Source organism: Ostrinia furnacalis, unplaced genomic scaffold (assembly GCF_004193835.3).
Source record: "Ostrinia furnacalis isolate ACB-3 unplaced genomic scaffold, ASM419383v2 OfSCF2800, whole genome shotgun sequence".
Taxonomy (NCBI): domain Eukaryota; kingdom Metazoa; phylum Arthropoda; class Insecta; order Lepidoptera; family Crambidae; genus Ostrinia; species Ostrinia furnacalis.
In genome coordinates this window covers 34,159-51,046 of record NW_021133039.1, presented here as the reverse complement: position 1 = coordinate 51,046, position 16,888 = coordinate 34,159, and the positions used below count along the sequence as shown (strand labels likewise).

The 16,888-nt window shown below is 39.5% G+C and overlaps 2 protein-coding genes across 15 annotated transcripts in view; one reads left to right on the top strand and one right to left on the bottom strand.

Moving 5' to 3' along the window:
• The first annotated feature begins 170 nt into the window (after positions 1 to 170).
• Positions 171 to 1,393, top strand: Arl6IP1 (ADP-ribosylation factor-like 6 interacting protein 1). Its single transcript, XM_028309494.1, has 3 exons — positions 171 to 352; positions 538 to 909; positions 1,059 to 1,393. The coding sequence occupies exons 1-3, from the start codon at positions 326 to 328 to the stop codon at positions 1,242 to 1,244; spliced, it is 585 nt and encodes a 194-aa protein (XP_028165295.1). The 5' UTR covers positions 171 to 325; the 3' UTR covers positions 1,245 to 1,393.
• A 231-nt stretch (positions 1,394 to 1,624) lies between these two features.
• The window catches only part of l(1)G0196 (inositol hexakisphosphate and diphosphoinositol-pentakisphosphate kinase), a 29,728-nt gene continuing 14,464 nt past the window's right edge, over positions 1,625 to 16,888 (bottom strand). For 7 of the 14 annotated variants that reach the window (XM_028309479.1, XM_028309482.1, XM_028309489.1 and 4 more), the window contains exons 17-29: positions 15,516 to 15,643; positions 14,825 to 14,939; positions 13,675 to 13,752; positions 13,488 to 13,573; positions 13,100 to 13,208; positions 11,743 to 11,827; positions 10,887 to 10,925; positions 9,255 to 9,428; positions 8,350 to 8,508; positions 6,388 to 6,517; positions 4,887 to 4,993; positions 2,704 to 2,807; positions 1,626 to 2,581 (exon numbers count right to left, since the gene is read on the bottom strand). In XM_028309479.1, coding sequence (XP_028165280.1) covers positions 2,021 to 2,581; positions 2,704 to 2,807; positions 4,887 to 4,993; positions 6,388 to 6,517; positions 8,350 to 8,508; positions 9,255 to 9,428; positions 10,887 to 10,925; positions 11,743 to 11,827; positions 13,100 to 13,208; positions 13,488 to 13,573; positions 13,675 to 13,752; positions 14,825 to 14,939; positions 15,516 to 15,643 — 1,875 coding nt within the window. In that variant the 3' untranslated portion in view covers positions 1,626 to 2,020. Of the gene's footprint in view, positions 2,582 to 2,703; positions 2,808 to 4,886; positions 4,994 to 6,387; positions 6,518 to 8,349; positions 8,509 to 9,254; positions 9,429 to 10,886; positions 10,990 to 11,742; positions 11,828 to 13,099; positions 13,209 to 13,487; positions 13,574 to 13,674; positions 13,753 to 14,824; positions 14,940 to 15,515; positions 15,644 to 16,888 lie in introns of those variants that run through there. The other 7 variants (XM_028309488.1, XM_028309487.1, XM_028309480.1 and 4 more) reach the window with 7 other exon arrangements.

Sequence of the window (16,888 nt, the reverse complement as noted above, 5' to 3'; positions counted from 1 at the left end):
TTTTCACTCTGTTTTTCAGTTAAGCTCAAGTTGATGTCGCCTCCTTTTTGAAAAAGATGAAGCTAGAAGCGCCATCTGTAATTTTGTTAACTCAACGCTATGACTCAAGGTGAGTATCGATAAAATGAAATGGTTTCGCACATCACTACACTGTCATCTCTGCTGTTTAATCTGTGCATCGATCTGCCACTTTTCACCATTTTTCTCGGCCCGCCTGGTTGGGATTTGTTTTGAAGAATTTAATTAGAGCGAAAGCGCTGCTTTTTCCCCTTTTATAACTTGCCTACGAGTAAATTGGACTAATAAATCTGAAATTACATTAAAAATGGCTGATATCGTTCTACAAGACCAGGTAATTTAATTAATTCCAAAGAAATTTAAGAACATTCTTGATCATGAATAATTTCTATTGTACCTTCTTTTCTCATTTCTAAATTATTTATTCGTATTTATTTTACATTTATTACCTAAACTGTATAGCTCACTCATCTCAAAAATCTGTAAAATAAAGTAGGCACTTATTATTCTTTGTTCTAGGAGCAGCAAGTTAAAAAATTGAAAAGATTTTTAGAGGGCTGGCGTGTAGCCCTGATACCGCTAAAATCAATCATTTTATGGGAGCAACAATGGCATCCATGTGCTATAATAGGCACAGTCTCATTTCTGTACCTTTTAATTTGGCTACTGGATATGAGTTCTTTGGCTACCTTTGCTTTGGTAGGACTCATGCTGAACTTTGTTGACTTCATCGTCCCGGTCATATGTAACTCACTCTACGGCCCAGCATCCTGGACTGGCCAAAAGGAGAAGATGTTTGAAGAAATTTGCCGGAGTATTGTAGTACACTACAACAAAACATTGAACCAGATTAGATCCTTTTACTCTTTGAGGGATACCAGTCCATGCATGGTAAGATTCAATTTTATGATTCCTGAAACTACCTCCATTCAGTATAATTAAGCTGAAATAGTATTAGATCTGAAAATTAGTTCATTATGAACAAGACAAATTCTAATGACCTTAGGACCCCAGTTCTAATGATATTTTGTTGTTTTCAGTACTATATAATTTCCATCAGTATGCTGTGCACCTTGGCTTGGATTTCGTCATCAATCAGCAACATTTTCCTGTTGTACATTCTCTCGACGGTGATGCTTCTGTGGCCCGGCATACAGCACCGTGGTATCTTCAACGCCTTTTTATCTCTTATTCACATGGCACCAAAACTGGTCAAGTCAGAGTAGGATGTGCAAACATTAATTTATTTTAGCTTTTAAAGGTGTAATGAGTCTGGTCAGTAAGATTTTAAGTTAAGCTTAGCTTATTCATTACTTTATTGAGCTTTAAAATATATTGTGTGATATTATTGGTTAAATTAAAAAGATGTATCTAAGTAATTGTTTTAATTAAATCCTATTTAGTGTTAATTTGAAGAATATTTAATTTTGTGAGTATAAATAAGTGCATTGAAATTATTTGAAATGCAACATAGGTAGATTTTCTTTACTTGTATTGTTGTTGGCTCTACCTCCATCAGTTAGCAATTGAATATGGATCCAATGAAAGTAAAATATTCTTATAACTGAAAATCTAATTAAAGAGGAGGCAATAAAATATGTACAAAGTTATGAAGAATACATTTTATTTTTCAAATCCTTATACTAATTTTACAAAGTATATGACATAAGAGTTGTGTTTTGAGAAACACTGATATGATTTGCATCCTAAAAGCATTTGATTGCATATTGCGTTACTAAGCTTCTGTTGGCTCTGGTCGGTGTTCACAATCTGAAAATGTTTACTTTGTTAAAATACTTTTGTTTGATTTCATACTGTTAGAATCCTTCAATTAGCTTCAATAAATATTCCACTAATTTATGTTTCTATAATAAAACATTATTTTTAGTTAGATTATATTCACCAATAAATGAGATTGTTGTAAAAAATATCATTATCAAAATCCTTCATACAGCTTTGCTATATTAACTCTCACTACCCAGAGTATCTAATTGCGAAAAGTTTATGAATCCTCAATATTGAAGCCAGCCTTGACTGTGACGTTATTGGCTTTGGTGAGCAGCGGCTCGGCTGGCTCGACTTCTGCTAGGTTAGGCAAATTACTGTTAGACTTACTCGACGTACCCGCTTTCAAAGTATCTTCCGTAACTAAAGTGGTCGTGAACCTACTGCCCGCGACCACCGCTTGTGAACTAATGTTACTTTTGTGTGCGCTACTGTCGCTATATCTTCTACTTCCATTGTTGAGTGTGTCGTTTTTCTTATTGGCGCCATCGTTATTGCTTTGCGTCGATGGCTCTGTGCACACGTCGGTTTTGGAGCATTTGTTTTTGACGTCGGTCTCTAGGTTGTAGTTCTTGCTGCTGGACGGCATGTCTTTGTGGAAGGTTTCCTTGGTCTGGTGCGCGTTGAGGCCGTAGAAGTCTGGAGTGCGGCTGCAACCAGCCGTGGGTGGTTCTGGTGCGATGAACTTTAGCGGACTGAGGTCGTTCTTGATCAACTTTAGCGGAGCTTCGTTGGGATCCACAGATAAAGTTTCCTCGTCGTCCTCGCCCTCAGCGCTCTGAAACAATAGGCGTATTTCAATTACCTAAATAAAAAAATTCTATCTGAAAGGTTAGTTTTTTTTAAATAAATTGATAGATTAGAAGTATCTTCAAAATGCAGGTCAATTAAAATACATACCAACAGATCGTGATCAGTGATGGAGCCGGCGGTGGCCTCGTTGCTGTTGAAGTCCAGCTCCGACGCCAGCGACACCGGCGTCACGTCCCCGCTAATAGACGAACCTACGTGACAATCACATGTTAAGATTTTATAACACACTAGGAGCCTCGTAAAATATAGCTGGATGGCTCTGGGGACACATGGGCGGAGCTTACGTGGTCATATTCTCAGAAATCTACGGACTATGACGTGTCATGGAAGTCGAGCTATATTTTACCATGTTGTTTGTTCTTAGGATCTTAGGTACATTTAATAAAGAACCTTTAGGGGAATAGCTATTAATTAATTATTATATCGAGAGGCTACATAAGATCAATAGAATATAACACTAACGATAACGTCCCGTTTATCACCCATTATACATAGATATTTCTAACAATACTAAAGTTAATATTTTTATTGACGTCACAGACTAATTAAACATACATGCAGATAAGACAGTCGGCACATTACACCGGCCATTGACTGATGAGCTGTGCAACAATCACGGGAAAGTACACATAATTACGAGACAACAACAAATAAGGGTAATTAATGTATGTAATAAATTAAATAATTAAACAAATAGATATAAATAACACTATTGAAAGAAATTGTACAAAATACTCATCAAAAATGTGCCGACTGAATAAACACGGACATCATAGAACATGCAACACAGCATGCTTACTTATAACTAGAGATGGGTAGTGGGTAAAAACCCATTTCACCCGATTGGGTTTAAACTGGGTGATTTGGGTAAAAACCCGGTTTTTACCCATTATCACCCATTCTGGTGGGTGAAAACAAAAATAGCGTTTTTTTAAAGTGAGAAGTGGTATTTGTTGCTAAGGGGGCGTTCTAGTGTTACGTAATGCAATCTGGGGGGAGAGGAGGTCTTGAAAAACGTTACAATGCGTTACAGTGGCGGAAGGGCGGTCGATTTCAAGTTTTCAAGCAGAAGTACTTTGTAGTTGGTGTTGTTATTTGTAACGTTATACCGTAATGTCATCAAAGAGAGAGTTTGGCATCTTTGGCATCCCCCCCTCCATGTCCTTGCCATGATCACAAATTATTGTGTTCCTACTAAATTTCTTTTAAATCGGTGTTCAACGATTCTTGAAATAACACCATTTTATAAAATAATTGGTCACATCATCATAACGTGATCAATTTTACGATTTGGCCACGATATAAATGCATAATAGTGTTAAATTTGACTTATTACTTATTAATCAATAAACTTAAATGAGAAAAATTCAATAAAAATAAAGAAAAGATACCAATTGAAATAATTATAAAATTATTTGTTTTCACCCGGTGTAAACACCCACGGGTGGAATGAAACGGGTTTTTATTGGGTTTTTACCCTCATGTGGGTTTTTACCCGGGTGGAAACCCATCTCTACTTATAACACCAACTTACATAAAATTGACTATTTACAAATGCACAGTGGTTACTAAGTGACGAATAGGCAGAAATTGAAAAGAGACTTATTCAAAATATCATCAATTTCTGCCAAATGTGTCGATCGGGCGTTCAAGGCTGTGCAACACCGAGACATAGAGCACGACCAGTGCCGTAACTAGGGCGGTGCGAGCGGGGCCCAGGGCCTGACATAGGACTCGAATCGTGTAGAGGGGGGAAGGGGCAGAAAAGACCTGCAGGACTAAGATGCGCGCCACGATATTATCGACGCTTTTTATCGATTTTAATTTAACTGTACATTAGGCTAGATGACAAATTTCAATTATTTGTCCGTCAGACAGATAATTAGAAAATATTAAACTCATATTTTTTATTTTCTTTCATAATTAAATAATAACAGTTCTACATCGAGTTGAAATGGCGCGATACGTCACGCTTGAGTAGAATTTTTACTCAAAAGTGACGTCACGCGACATTTCAACTCAATATAATACTGTAAAAAAATAAAATATGAGTCTAATATTTTCTAATTATCTATCTGACGGACTAAATAGAATTTCGATTTAATTACCCAGTCATCATCCCTTTCAAAATCGTCGATAACATTTTATCGTGGCGCGCATCCTAGCCCGGTTGATGTGATCATTTTTCATGGACACAGGATGCTTACACCGAGCGTATACAAGGCTAGTTACGGCACTGAGTACGTTACAGCACGTAGCAAGATGTATACCTGGTGGATTGGAGCGCAGCGCGAGCGGGGCGGCGTCGAGGCACAGTGTGGCGGCCTCGCCGTCCCACTGGGGGAGCTTGCCGGACACATTTTTACTCCAATTGCTACTGGAATCAACGGTTCGGTTACCGCGCGACTACCCGGACCTTTCACACAAGTGCTGGTGGATGGTCTACTACTGTATAAGCATGCTTCTATTTCACTGTCGATACGGGTCCTTCTATTTTAGTGTTTTGACTCTTATGAATGGAATCTAAATGTAATAATGAGTCTAGAACTATGGTTACTAATTGGATTTGTGAACTGCGTAAACTGCATTTGTCTACGTTATGCATCTTCTAAAACTATCTTTATAAATCTTGCTGTTATTAAATTAAATTAAAATCTATCTCTAGTAAATAAAAATTGATAATGTTTAGAAAGTCTATGAAGGTTACTTTTATGATCTTTAGCGAGTATACAAGATGCAGTTGTTGAAAGTTTTATAAAAGTTAGTAGAATCGATACTACTGATAATTACCAAACTCAATGTTAGAAACACTTGTGTGAAAGAAATTACACGTTTTAATTACAAAATGAAAAACCAAAACATTATTAAAGACAAGAAAAGCGTAAAATTGAGTTTTAGCGAAAACATTGTATGCGCCAGAAAGAAAGCAAACATTCCCAGTTACAGTTCTATCAAAGGGTCATAAATAGTTAAAATATTAATTTTCCGATTGCTTGAATGTTTTTATAGACACTACTCTACCCAGAATATTTATAAACTTGCTACTAAGCATAGAAATTGTAACATAACAATGTAAATAATAATGATTTTTTATGTTATCAAGAAATACTTGTTTAGGTATTAATTGTAGGTAATGTCTGAGATACATTGATAGATATTTGTTTATTTTTAGTGCTAGTGAAAATATAAAATTATCGCAATAGAGTGGAAACCAAAATAAAGCGACAATAGCCGTTGTATGAACATTTGCAAGTGAACATAGTTTGCGTATAATACTTGGATAAGGATATACAATTTAGCATTACTTTATAGCTAAGTATTGAACCATTTTTTGGATCTTTGTTTGATTATTTAATAAGTACCTACTAAATCTTTATCCAAGATTTCCATCAAGAATTTCTTATTGTAAAGAGAAAATATCCCAAGTATTTTGTGCATGCTTAGCTAGCCCCATGGTTTGGTTTTGATAAGTTATCACAACCAAAAATATCGAGGCGACTTACTGAACCGTGACATCTACAGCTAGTGTACAGTCGTCAGCACGTCATATATTCGTGTTTATTGCAAATTCGCTTCTATTCCAGCCACATTAGGTGTTTGCGTTGAAGTGCTGCTATCCGCACCGTCAGGGATACCCCGAAACGCAGTTTACGTAGTTTAGCTCTGTCACCGTCGCTCAAGCTGGCATCTCGCTTTGCGTGAGAGGGATGACAACATTCGAAACTTCGGATGTTTTTCGGAGTAACCCCGCGTGCTCGGGTATTATAATACCTGTCGGAATTGTTCTTCTGGTCAGAGGGCGCGTAGGTAGAGTTGGGAGAGGAGGGCCCGGCGGACGACAGCCCGCTCGGTAGCTCGCCTGATGACGACATCAGTGAAGACGGACCACTCCACCCTACGCCTGGTGAAGAATAACAAAACTTCAATGATCATATCCCTGCCCTTGTAAGATGCTTTGCAATGGCGGGAAGTCGAACCTTAACTTCGAACTCTATGTTCTTTTGATTAATTTCGTTGCGGGTCCAATGACAGTTTAACTTTCCCTTGGGACAAACTTGACCTTCACTGGTTGGGTTTTTATTGGCGGTCAAGCTGTAGATCCTGGCTACACAGGAGTTGCAGTGTTGGGAACGAGAGGTGGGATACCTACAACTTTGGTGATCACTGTCCTGATAAGATTCTTATAAGAATAAAACTGTGGTGATCACTGTTCTTATAAAATCCTTATAATAACTTGCATAGTCATAGCTTGATATGAATGGTGAATCGTTCAAGAAAAATGGTTGACCTAATTAAGTCGAAAATAATTGCGAAAAAGCGAAACCAAACGTAACGGCTAAAGCGCAGATGATATGCGCGTATACATCCTACTAATAAATGCGAAAGTTTGTGTGGATGTTTGTTACTCTTTCACGTAAAAAGTACTGAACGGATTTTGTTGAAACTTTACAGTATTATTGTTTATAACCCAGATTAACATATAGGCTATAATTTATGACGATCTGTGACAAACTAATTTTCACGCGTGTGAAGCCGCGGGAAAAAGCTAGTACATAATATTTATGGAGGGCCGAACCCAGCCCAGGGTTCTGGGCTACCGATTCGAAGATGACAGTTTGTAGTATGTACTCACTGATGAACTAACATCCCCCTCGTATCACCGTATCATGATATGTCAATGTCAGCCCTATAGACTAAGAGCTAGTGAACGCCAGACCTAAAAAAACTGTCTGGCAAGGAGTTGGAACTGTTAAAACTGTCTGGCTGTTGGGGAAAATACTTCTAATTATTGCCCAAATATTATACATAAAAGTCAGATTTTATGGTATAACGTAAGTCTAACTTTTACGGTGGCATTTTCTGTATATTCAATCAATAGACTGTAATTCTACTAAAGTTATACCATTAAATCTGATTTTTATGTATAATATTTGGGCAATAATTAGAAGTATTTTCCCCAACAGACAGTTTTGACAGTTCCAACTCCTTGCCAGACAGTTTTTTTAGGGTAGCTCCCAAAGCCACCATGTCCCAAACTTCATAATTCATCAACATTATATCCTATATTGGGAGCATACGCTGACAAACTTTTAGCTTTTATAAAATGACGTAGGTCTGGCGTTCACTAGCTCTTAGTCTATGAGATATGTTGATAGATCTTTGTTTATTATTAGTGCTAGTGAAAATATAAAATTATCGAAATAGAGTGGAAACCAAAATAAAGCGACAATAGCCGTTGTATGAACATTTGCAAGTGAACATAGTTTGCGTATAATACTTGGATAAGGATATACAATTTAGCATTACTTATAGCTAAGTATTGAACTATTTATTGGATCTTTGTTTAATTATTTAATAATAATAAGTACTAAATCTTTATCCAAGATTCCCATCAAGAATTTCTTATTGTAAAGAGAAAATATCCCAAATATTTTGTGTGAAATTAAAGTGAAAATATGAAAATTAAAATAATTAAAATTAAGATATCAATTTTCCGACTTCACGATACCATTTATATGCCCATGTTAACATGGGCTAGTGTCGGCTCATATACCCATTTACCTAACACCCTGTATATTATATTCTTATGACTAACATTTATGAAGATAACTACTGAAGGCTTTCTACATAAAAAATGTTTCCAGAGGTTACTTTCTCTGATAATTTTCCGAGGGATATCCCAAACAATGAGCTCACAGGTTACGACCAGGTTGCAGGGCAGGGGACACTCACTGTTGGTGGGCGAGGGCCGCTTGGGCGGCGGCGGCGGCAGCACGGGCGCGGCTGTGACTCGCTCAAGGAAGGCGTCGAGCTGCCGCAGCGACAACGCGTTGTGTAGCGTCTCCAGCGGACGGATCGCCGGCACGCCGCCGAAGCCCTCGAGTGCCGCGACTGCGAACGTTGTTCATTACAATATAATCAATCAATCAAGTCATTTCTTGACAAAAAGTTTTATTTTATTTCTTTATAAACAATTTAACTTAACTTAATTTAGGAAAAGTACATAAATCAGATGCGATTATTTTCACAGTAACCCAAACATTCTGCTAGTAACGTACTCCACCCCTCTGCAAATACGTCACATTTTGGGTTTTGGTTCAGGAAACGATTGAGAGCACTTAATGTACGTGGTATAAGTGATTTCAATCTTGAAACCGTGCGACACGGAGGAACAGCAAACAATGCATGCCTTCAACTACGATAATAATAGTTGTTGGGTGCGAACAGCCTCAGTAATTCATTGAGTAAGCCAGACATGTTAAGTCTGCCGTGTAGCAGCTTGAGGATGAAAACAATTTGTTGTTTATATTTGTATTTAATCCAAATATCAATTTCCAGCAACAAGAATATTATTATAACGAATTCAAGCTAAATCAAGTGACAGTGGGCGGGGCAAATGCACAGCTGGTGGCCACTGGGACAGAAAAAATCTCGAGTGACGACCATGGGCCGGAAGACGTAGTGTAGGCAGGTCCCCACAAGTTGTACCGACGATCTGGTGAGGGTCGCGGGAACTACCTAGACAGCGTAGAACCGGTTATTATGAAAATCTTTGGAGGAGGATTTCAACCAGCAGTAGGCGTCATTTGGCTGAAACGAACGAACGAATACTATAACTGTTTTTTTTCTCAACTCACTGTTGGTGGCGGCGGCGGAGGGGATCATGACGCGCAGGTTGGGCGCGGAGCTGGAGCCAGAGATGACGGCGGTGCTGAAGAGCCCGGCGGCGCCCGACAGCTTGCCGCGCGCGCCCAGCCCCAGCATCTTCAGGTAGCTCATCTGGCCGGCGATGCTGTGCCGCTGGCGCCGCCCTGCCGCCCACACACTACAGCGCTCGCGCGGCCACGACAGCGCGACCAGTGGCGCGGCCGGCGCCGGCGACAGCGTCAGCACCGGCACCGGCCGCGCGCGCGCTGCCCGCCCAGGTGACGGGGACGGGGAAACAAATAATTAAATATGTACAGTCGCGGAATGAAAAGGTTCGTCACTTTAGTGTCGGTTTTCGCTTGCACTAGGTACTGTAAGAGTCAAATCTGCCAACATAACCGTGCAAGAAACAGTGCTGCTAACATTTAAATAAATATGACGTTTGCTAACGAATAAGGTTTTGCTTGTTTATTTTTCTATCCCATCGGTGCAATGTTACAAAATGTATTTTTTATTTATTGAATAGATAATGGCAGGTTGAACCGACGAGAAGGTTTTAGTTTATCAATCATAATAATCTTCTTGACGAGTTAAATCGTCAAACAACTTTGATCTGAATAATTTTGAACTTTACTGACGAACAGTTAAAGATTATTTTCTCTAACTCGAGATTATTCTGTAACATAGTTTCAAAAGGTAATATGTGCTCGCGATTCGTTGAAGGAATCAATTTGAAAACTGACGAACCTTTTCATTCCGTGACTGTACATACACGTACGTATATAGATAGTGAGAAGCGTGCTCGGACCGAGCGAGAGAACGCGAGGATGGATGATTCCCAGCCCGGTGATAGTTTGACGACTGTTCGTCGACGACGGCCGTCTTCGGCGCCGCCGTCTACCCCTGCGCTCACACGCGTGTGATCGGAGGACTAGATTGCGGCCGAAAATTCGCCCTCGTCAAAAATAAATGCATGAATTCAAAATAAAGTACGAATATGTTAGTGTCGGTGTTATCTAGTACATGCACGTTCCAAACAATGGTCAAACTGAACGCCAAACGCGAGGTGCGAGAAGGCAGCGCAAACACACACAATACCGCCGGCCAGAATGAGCTCGATCGACGACTCGCCGACGCCACGCTTTCTACGAACTCCAAATAACACAAGTCAAAAATATACAGACAACACATTAAAGTAACACAATTTAAAACCAATCAGAGGCAGTTTTGTAGTATGTCAGAGATGATGGCGATAAAATAGACAATACCGCTGCTATGATTAAAGCATACTAACTTTACTGGTGTGTTTGAAAGTACTATTTTACGTTATCGTTTGAATTCTAATACTAATAGGTTGACTCGGTCAGTCTCAATAAAAAGCTGTGTTTTGTAAAGTTCAAACTTAATTCAACAAAACAATAAAATATATTTTATGAATAAACAAGAGAACAGTTTGTAATTAAGAAAGTTTAAAACAGAACGTATAAAGCAATAAATAGTTAAAGGAAACCCATCTTCATAGAAGTGTCCCGATTACAATAATAACATAAAGACAGATAACCATCACCTCGTCACCTGCCTCCGGCCCTGAGCGGGCCCTGGCCGCGGGCCCAGACACTGACCTGGGGGCGCCTGCCCTGGGGCCGCCGCGCCCGCGCCGTCTGTCGCGAGGCCATCGCCAATAAGTAGCGGCCGTCAGAACACCATCAAATATTACACGCCTTGCTGCGTGTGGCAAAATGCGATTCAAAAATGTGAAAGTAACTAGTATAGTCTGTTGCCTTTTCAAGCTCAAATCACTGAACCGTTTTAGATGAAACTGGTTATAGATATACATTGAGATCCATGGAAAAATATACGAGTTTATTACTGGTTTATGAAAGAGGGATAAAACGAGGTAGCGCGATAGTGTCATACTTTGTAAAACCAAAAAGGGCAAAGCTACTCAACAATTTACTTGACATATTCCTACCATTTTTGAAAGTGCATTTAGCCACAAACAGCGTTGAAGAAAAAGCATATAAATTCAGGCAATGTTAGTCTACGATGTTCGGTGTTTCAAATTACTGAATCTAGCTACTAAACATGAAGAACGATCTAATCGATTATAGGAAAAACTACTACTGACTTATCGTCCTTGCTTGCTGAAATTCTGAAATACACCTTAAGAATTTGTGATCATATTTTTTTATCATTTTAGTTAAAACGTCTCAACTGTTACTTAATTAAGAAGTCTTGTGATTTTAACTATCTTTTAATGAATGTATTTCAAGGTTTTGAGATTTTAACTATATTTTATTAAACATATTTACAAAAAACACTTTACGTCAAATCGTGCTAACCATTCATTAAACATCAAACAGTCACATCACACAAATAGTAACACCATTCTTTTCAAACTGGTAAGTTTCATACGCAGGCGGTTATAACATGGCACGTGACTAAGTGGGCGGGGCCTGCGGTCGCGACCATACTTACCGTTGTCGTGGCTCTGCTTGTGCTGGTCGTAGCTGCGAGCCCGAGGCTGCGGCTCTTCTACTTCTTTCGGCTCTTTTTCTTCACTCTGTAGAAAACAAAATAGAACTAAGCATACTGTAAAGATTAAGATATACCTACCTGAATCGTGCAAGTTCTAAATCGTGGCTAAAGCCCGGTCTGTGAGCACGTAGAATTTTGTCCAATGATCCCAAGCTACCCTTTTTCTTTTTTTTTTTTTTTTCCTTTTTTTTTTTTCGTCTGGCAGCCCTGCCTGTCAGACGTACTTAGATCAGCTGTTAGATTAATTTTAAGTTAAATTATAAAAATAGTCGTATTAATGTATCAAAATACACTTAATTAGTGATATAAATGTGTAAATATCGTGTACAAGTGTTTGCAAAACTGGACTTTGTGTAAACACATAATTATAAGGAGATTAAATCGGCGACCAAATTGACAGCTACGACCAACGTACAAAATTTAACCGGAGCCACCGTTTAAACCAGAGCCCCGATTACGGTAATTTTAAACGTCAACAATCCAGACACGCTTCTCGATTCTGCGATACGATTGGTCGTTCAACAGCGTACGTCAGCTGTTTTGACCAATCGTATCGCAGAATCAGAAACGCGTCTGGATTGTAGACGTTATAAAAGTTACCGTAATCGGGGCTCAGGGGAGTACTGTTTTCAAAAATACTGTTTACTTATAGGCGTAAATAGTTAAAATATTAATTTAGCATTTCAAAATAATTGGTATTGCAATCTGTTTGAGGTTATATTTTTGTGGTTTTCAATCAATAAACATTGCTTTGCNAGTTTTATTGAGTTTTTATTGAGTTTTACCCATCCTTATCGCTCGCGCGTAATTATATTGCTGTCGCGACTGTGCGACGGGCGCCCGCAGTGAGTGTGTGAGCGCGACAGATAAGAATGGGTAGCTTGGGGTCATTGGACAAAATTCTACGTGCTCGCAGTCCAGACTATAGACAAAAGTTGCAGTGAATGAATTGTTTTTTTTTTCTCCACAACGAAGAAGTTTTTATCCACAGCGAAGAAGCTCTCGGCCTGCCTTTTACCTGATGGAAAATTAGGATCAGGTGGAATAAAAATAAATCTTTTATTCAGTTTAAACGAAGATTTGATACTTATGAACTATCTGTGGTGTGCATCGAACGAGTCATGGCCTGAGACGGAGTCGCAAAACAATGTCTAGGCCGTCTACTCTTAGTTCCATCCCAAGAGGCTCCAGAAATTACAGTCAGATTTTAGTGTCTAGACTCCTAACCTAACCTAACCTAATACAAGACAAATCTCATTTATTTATTATATTGTATTATCTACTGTTATCCAAATACCTGTGCATGTGGAAGCGCGTCGTGCGGGTGCGTGCGCGCGCGCAACTCGGCAGTCAGCCGCGCCGCCAGCGTCGACGCCTCGTGACCGCTCACCGTGTAGTGTAGATTGCTGCAAACAACATTGATGCTTATTACTACAGCTATAAGGTACCATTTTATTAAACAAGCTAAGAATAAAAATGAGTTCAACCCACCCCTTTAAATCCAACACTCAAAACTGTTACTTTATCTGACCTTACCAGAAACTGATTTCTTACAACTCAAGGCAAAGTGACATGGCCAGTTCTAATCGATTTATCTAACTGCTGACACTTTACTAGACCCTCCACACGCTGTGAAGCCATTCATTTCACATTTTGCTATAGCTGGGAATAACAAAATAACTTACCAAATTGGTATAGGATCTGAAGGCCTTATTTTCGACTTGGAAACCTTCTTAGGTGAAAATGTACTGTCCAGTTCGTCAGGATTGTCCTGTAACACGAAATCGTAATATTTAGATATACATACCTACCTAGTATTGATATAGTAACACTATATTAAAAGCGATTAGTTGATAAAATGTTCCTTCTTACTGGCTGTAAGGTCTCCTGGCTGGCCATTTGGTCATCTTCGCTTTCTTCTTCTATGCATTTGACTTCGTCTGATGAGCTCTGTCGAAACATTAACATTAGATGTAAACTATTTGCTGCTGCTTACTAGACCACAAAAATGCAAGCAGTTAGCGTTGGTAAATTGTTTTAAGACAGATTGTTTCATGCACCTAAGTGCAAGCTTGAATAACTTCTTGCCACTTGAGGCTATCAAATCGAATTTTTACGTCTGCTATTTGGCAGCTTTAACATCTTGTAGAAAGAGATCATGCTTTGTTTATCAGCTTTAAGATAAGTGAATAAGGTTTTTTTTTTATGCTAGCCAAGGCAGGTATTTGACCGCAATCGCACCTGGTGTTAAGTGATTATTAGTGTTAGTAAGGTGTTTTCATCGAAAACAAAACACGCACGATGGCACGATTACTATTTGACAAGGCCTCACATACGAGCGAGCATTGACTCACGCACGCGATGGAAGAAAATGGTGTACTACTAAATACTGTGCAGTATTTAATTAACTGCCTAAATAATAATAAAAACACCGAATGTACTTTTTTAAGTTGGCTCAAGACACTGAGAGGTAAATAAGTAGTTAATATTATTCATGATAATTCATGCTAAATCATACCTCACGTCACATCATTTTACCGAAGTCAGCCCTATAGCTTCGGCGCAGCGCCGATCACTGACGTTTGTCAACAAAATGGTGCTTGACTCTTGAGACAGGCTAAATTACACCATATTGTTGATGACATTGAGCATACATTTTTTTAAATACCTTCGCGAAGTAAAACTTCTGTAAGTAGTACTTATTATTATTCTGTGGTAGTACTTATTATTATTCTTGCTCATGCTTCCCGCTTATGAGCAAAAGAAGTATCCATCTCGGGCGACACATCATGCACCCGGATGAGATAGCAGATATCACGCTCCAAAGAATCTGGAAATTTATAGACTCAAAACGGGACTAAGCAGTGAACTCTAAAGACAAGGGCTGCCACAATAGGTCAAACCTGGTCGAGTTGGCGCAAATAAAGGCCCAAAAACCAATAATAAATAATAATATTATTATTCTGTGGTAATATCAAATGTCACTTGTGGCACCACCTAATACAAACGAATGCTGACGTACCGAGTTGTTGGTGGTGGAGTGGTTGCGGCTGTGCGGGCGGAAGCCGGGCCCGGGCGGCAGGTTCTTCTGCACGCAGCAGTTCACGCCCGGGCTGAAGTGCAGCTCCACGTGGAACCTGCAAACAATGCCATAGTTAATGCCAATAGACTCCGGCAATATTGTAGATGAAGTGATAAAATTACGATGCAGCGCTTGAGGTTTAATTCCTTTGGTGTCTTTAACATTACTACACTTTGTAATCAAAGATATAGCCTGGACCGTGAGCACGTAGAATTTTGTCCAATGACCCCTAACTACCCATTCTTATCACTCGCGCGTAATTATGTTGCTATCGCGCTCGCACACTCACTGCGGGTGCCAGTCGCACAGTCGCGACAGCAATATAATTACGCGCGAGCGATAAGGATGGGATGGGTAGCTAGGGGTCATTGGACAAAATTCTACGTGCTCACGGACCGGGCTTTAGAAGATACACTTTGATGTGCCCAGTATCTGAGCCAAGGGGGTAGACTGATCCATGGGACCCAGGCAAATAAGTTTTCTTGTCAGAGTCCCTCACGCTTAAGTAGCTAAGGACGAAATTATATAGCAGGGGCAACACTTTTTAATGACAGTTCGGCAAATAATAAATTCGGCTTCATATGTTTCAAAGGATTCTAGGTCCTATTTCAGAATTGTGAAAATACATTACCTTTCTTCTGAGCAAGGATCTTTTGTGGGGTCTTCATACAACATGACGACGATCTGCGACATATAGTTGAGCTCGGAAACCATAGACACGTACTCCATCGCGCGACGCCATTGCTCATCTTTTAGAACCTGCAAACATAAACATTATCAAAATAATAGATTAAAAAAGCCTTCCACAACAATATAAATGAAAAATTTTAATTGTACGAGGGCTGCACTAAAAGTATCGGGAATGGAATATTTCCACTGTTCCAGTCATATTAAAATCTATTTAATTGCAAACTCCAGGGTTTTAAAAATCGTATACCATTTATTTATTTAAAAAAAGATTCTCGGTCGTATCACAAGGTCTTGTCAAACTCGTTTAGTCGTTGAGAAAATGGAATTGACTCGAGAAAATTCAAGAGCGATGATTTATTATGACTTTTGAAGTGGTTTAACACAAAAACAGTGTGTTGACCGGATGATTTCTGCATTTGGTAATGAAGCCCCATCCAAAACCACAATTTATCGCTGGTTTCCTGAATTTCAACGTGGACGTGTCAAGCTCAGTGATGATCCCCGTCAAGGTCGTCCAAAAACTGCAGTCACCTAAGAAAACGTTGATGCTGTGCGTAAGCTGATTGAAGAAGATCGACATGTGATATACCGCGAAATTCAGGCAACTTTAGACATTGGCATGAGTCAAATACAAATAATCTTGCATGAACAATTAGGTGTAAAAAAGTTGTTTTCCCGATGGATACCGCATTCGCTCTGTGAAGAGCAAAAAGCGGCTCGCGTTACTTGGTGCGTCAGAACTCTCGGGAGATTACATGCAGGATCCTCAAATGCTGTATACAACATCGTATCAGGTGACGAATCATGGATATACGCGTACGAACCCGAAACAAAAAACCAGTCACGAGTTTGGGTGTTCGAAAATGAATTAAAGCCAACAAAAATTGTTCGTTCACGGAGTGTTGCAAAAAAAATGGTGGCCACGTTTGTCTCCAAAACCGGCCATGTTGCGACTATTCCTCTTGGGGGACAAAGAACGGTTAATGCAGATTAGTATGCTAGCATTTGTTTGCCACAGGTCGTTTCTGAACTCCGTAAAGAGAACTGCAACCGCCGCATCATCCTCCATCACGACAATGCGAGTTCTCACACCGCGCACTGAACAAAAGAGTTTTTAGAGCAAGAAAACATAGAATTATTAGTCCATCCGCCGTACAGCCCCGACCTAAGCCCTAATGATTTCTATACTTTCCCTAAAATAAAGAATAAATTGCGTGGTCAGAGATTTTCATCACCTGAAGAAGCTGTGGAAGCCTACAAAACGGCCATTTTGGAGACCCAAACTTCCGAATGCAATGGTTGCTTCAATGATTG

Coding starts and splice junctions, on each gene's coding strand:
- Arl6IP1 (XM_028309494.1), top strand. CDS start 326: ATGGCTGATATCGTTCTACAAGACCAG. Junction 353..537: donor ATATCGTTCTACAAGACCAG/GTAATTTAATTA, acceptor TCTTTGTTCTAG/GAGCAGCAAGTTAAAAAATT. Junction 910..1,058: donor GGGATACCAGTCCATGCATG/GTAAGATTCAAT, acceptor TGTTGTTTTCAG/TACTATATAATTTCCATCAG.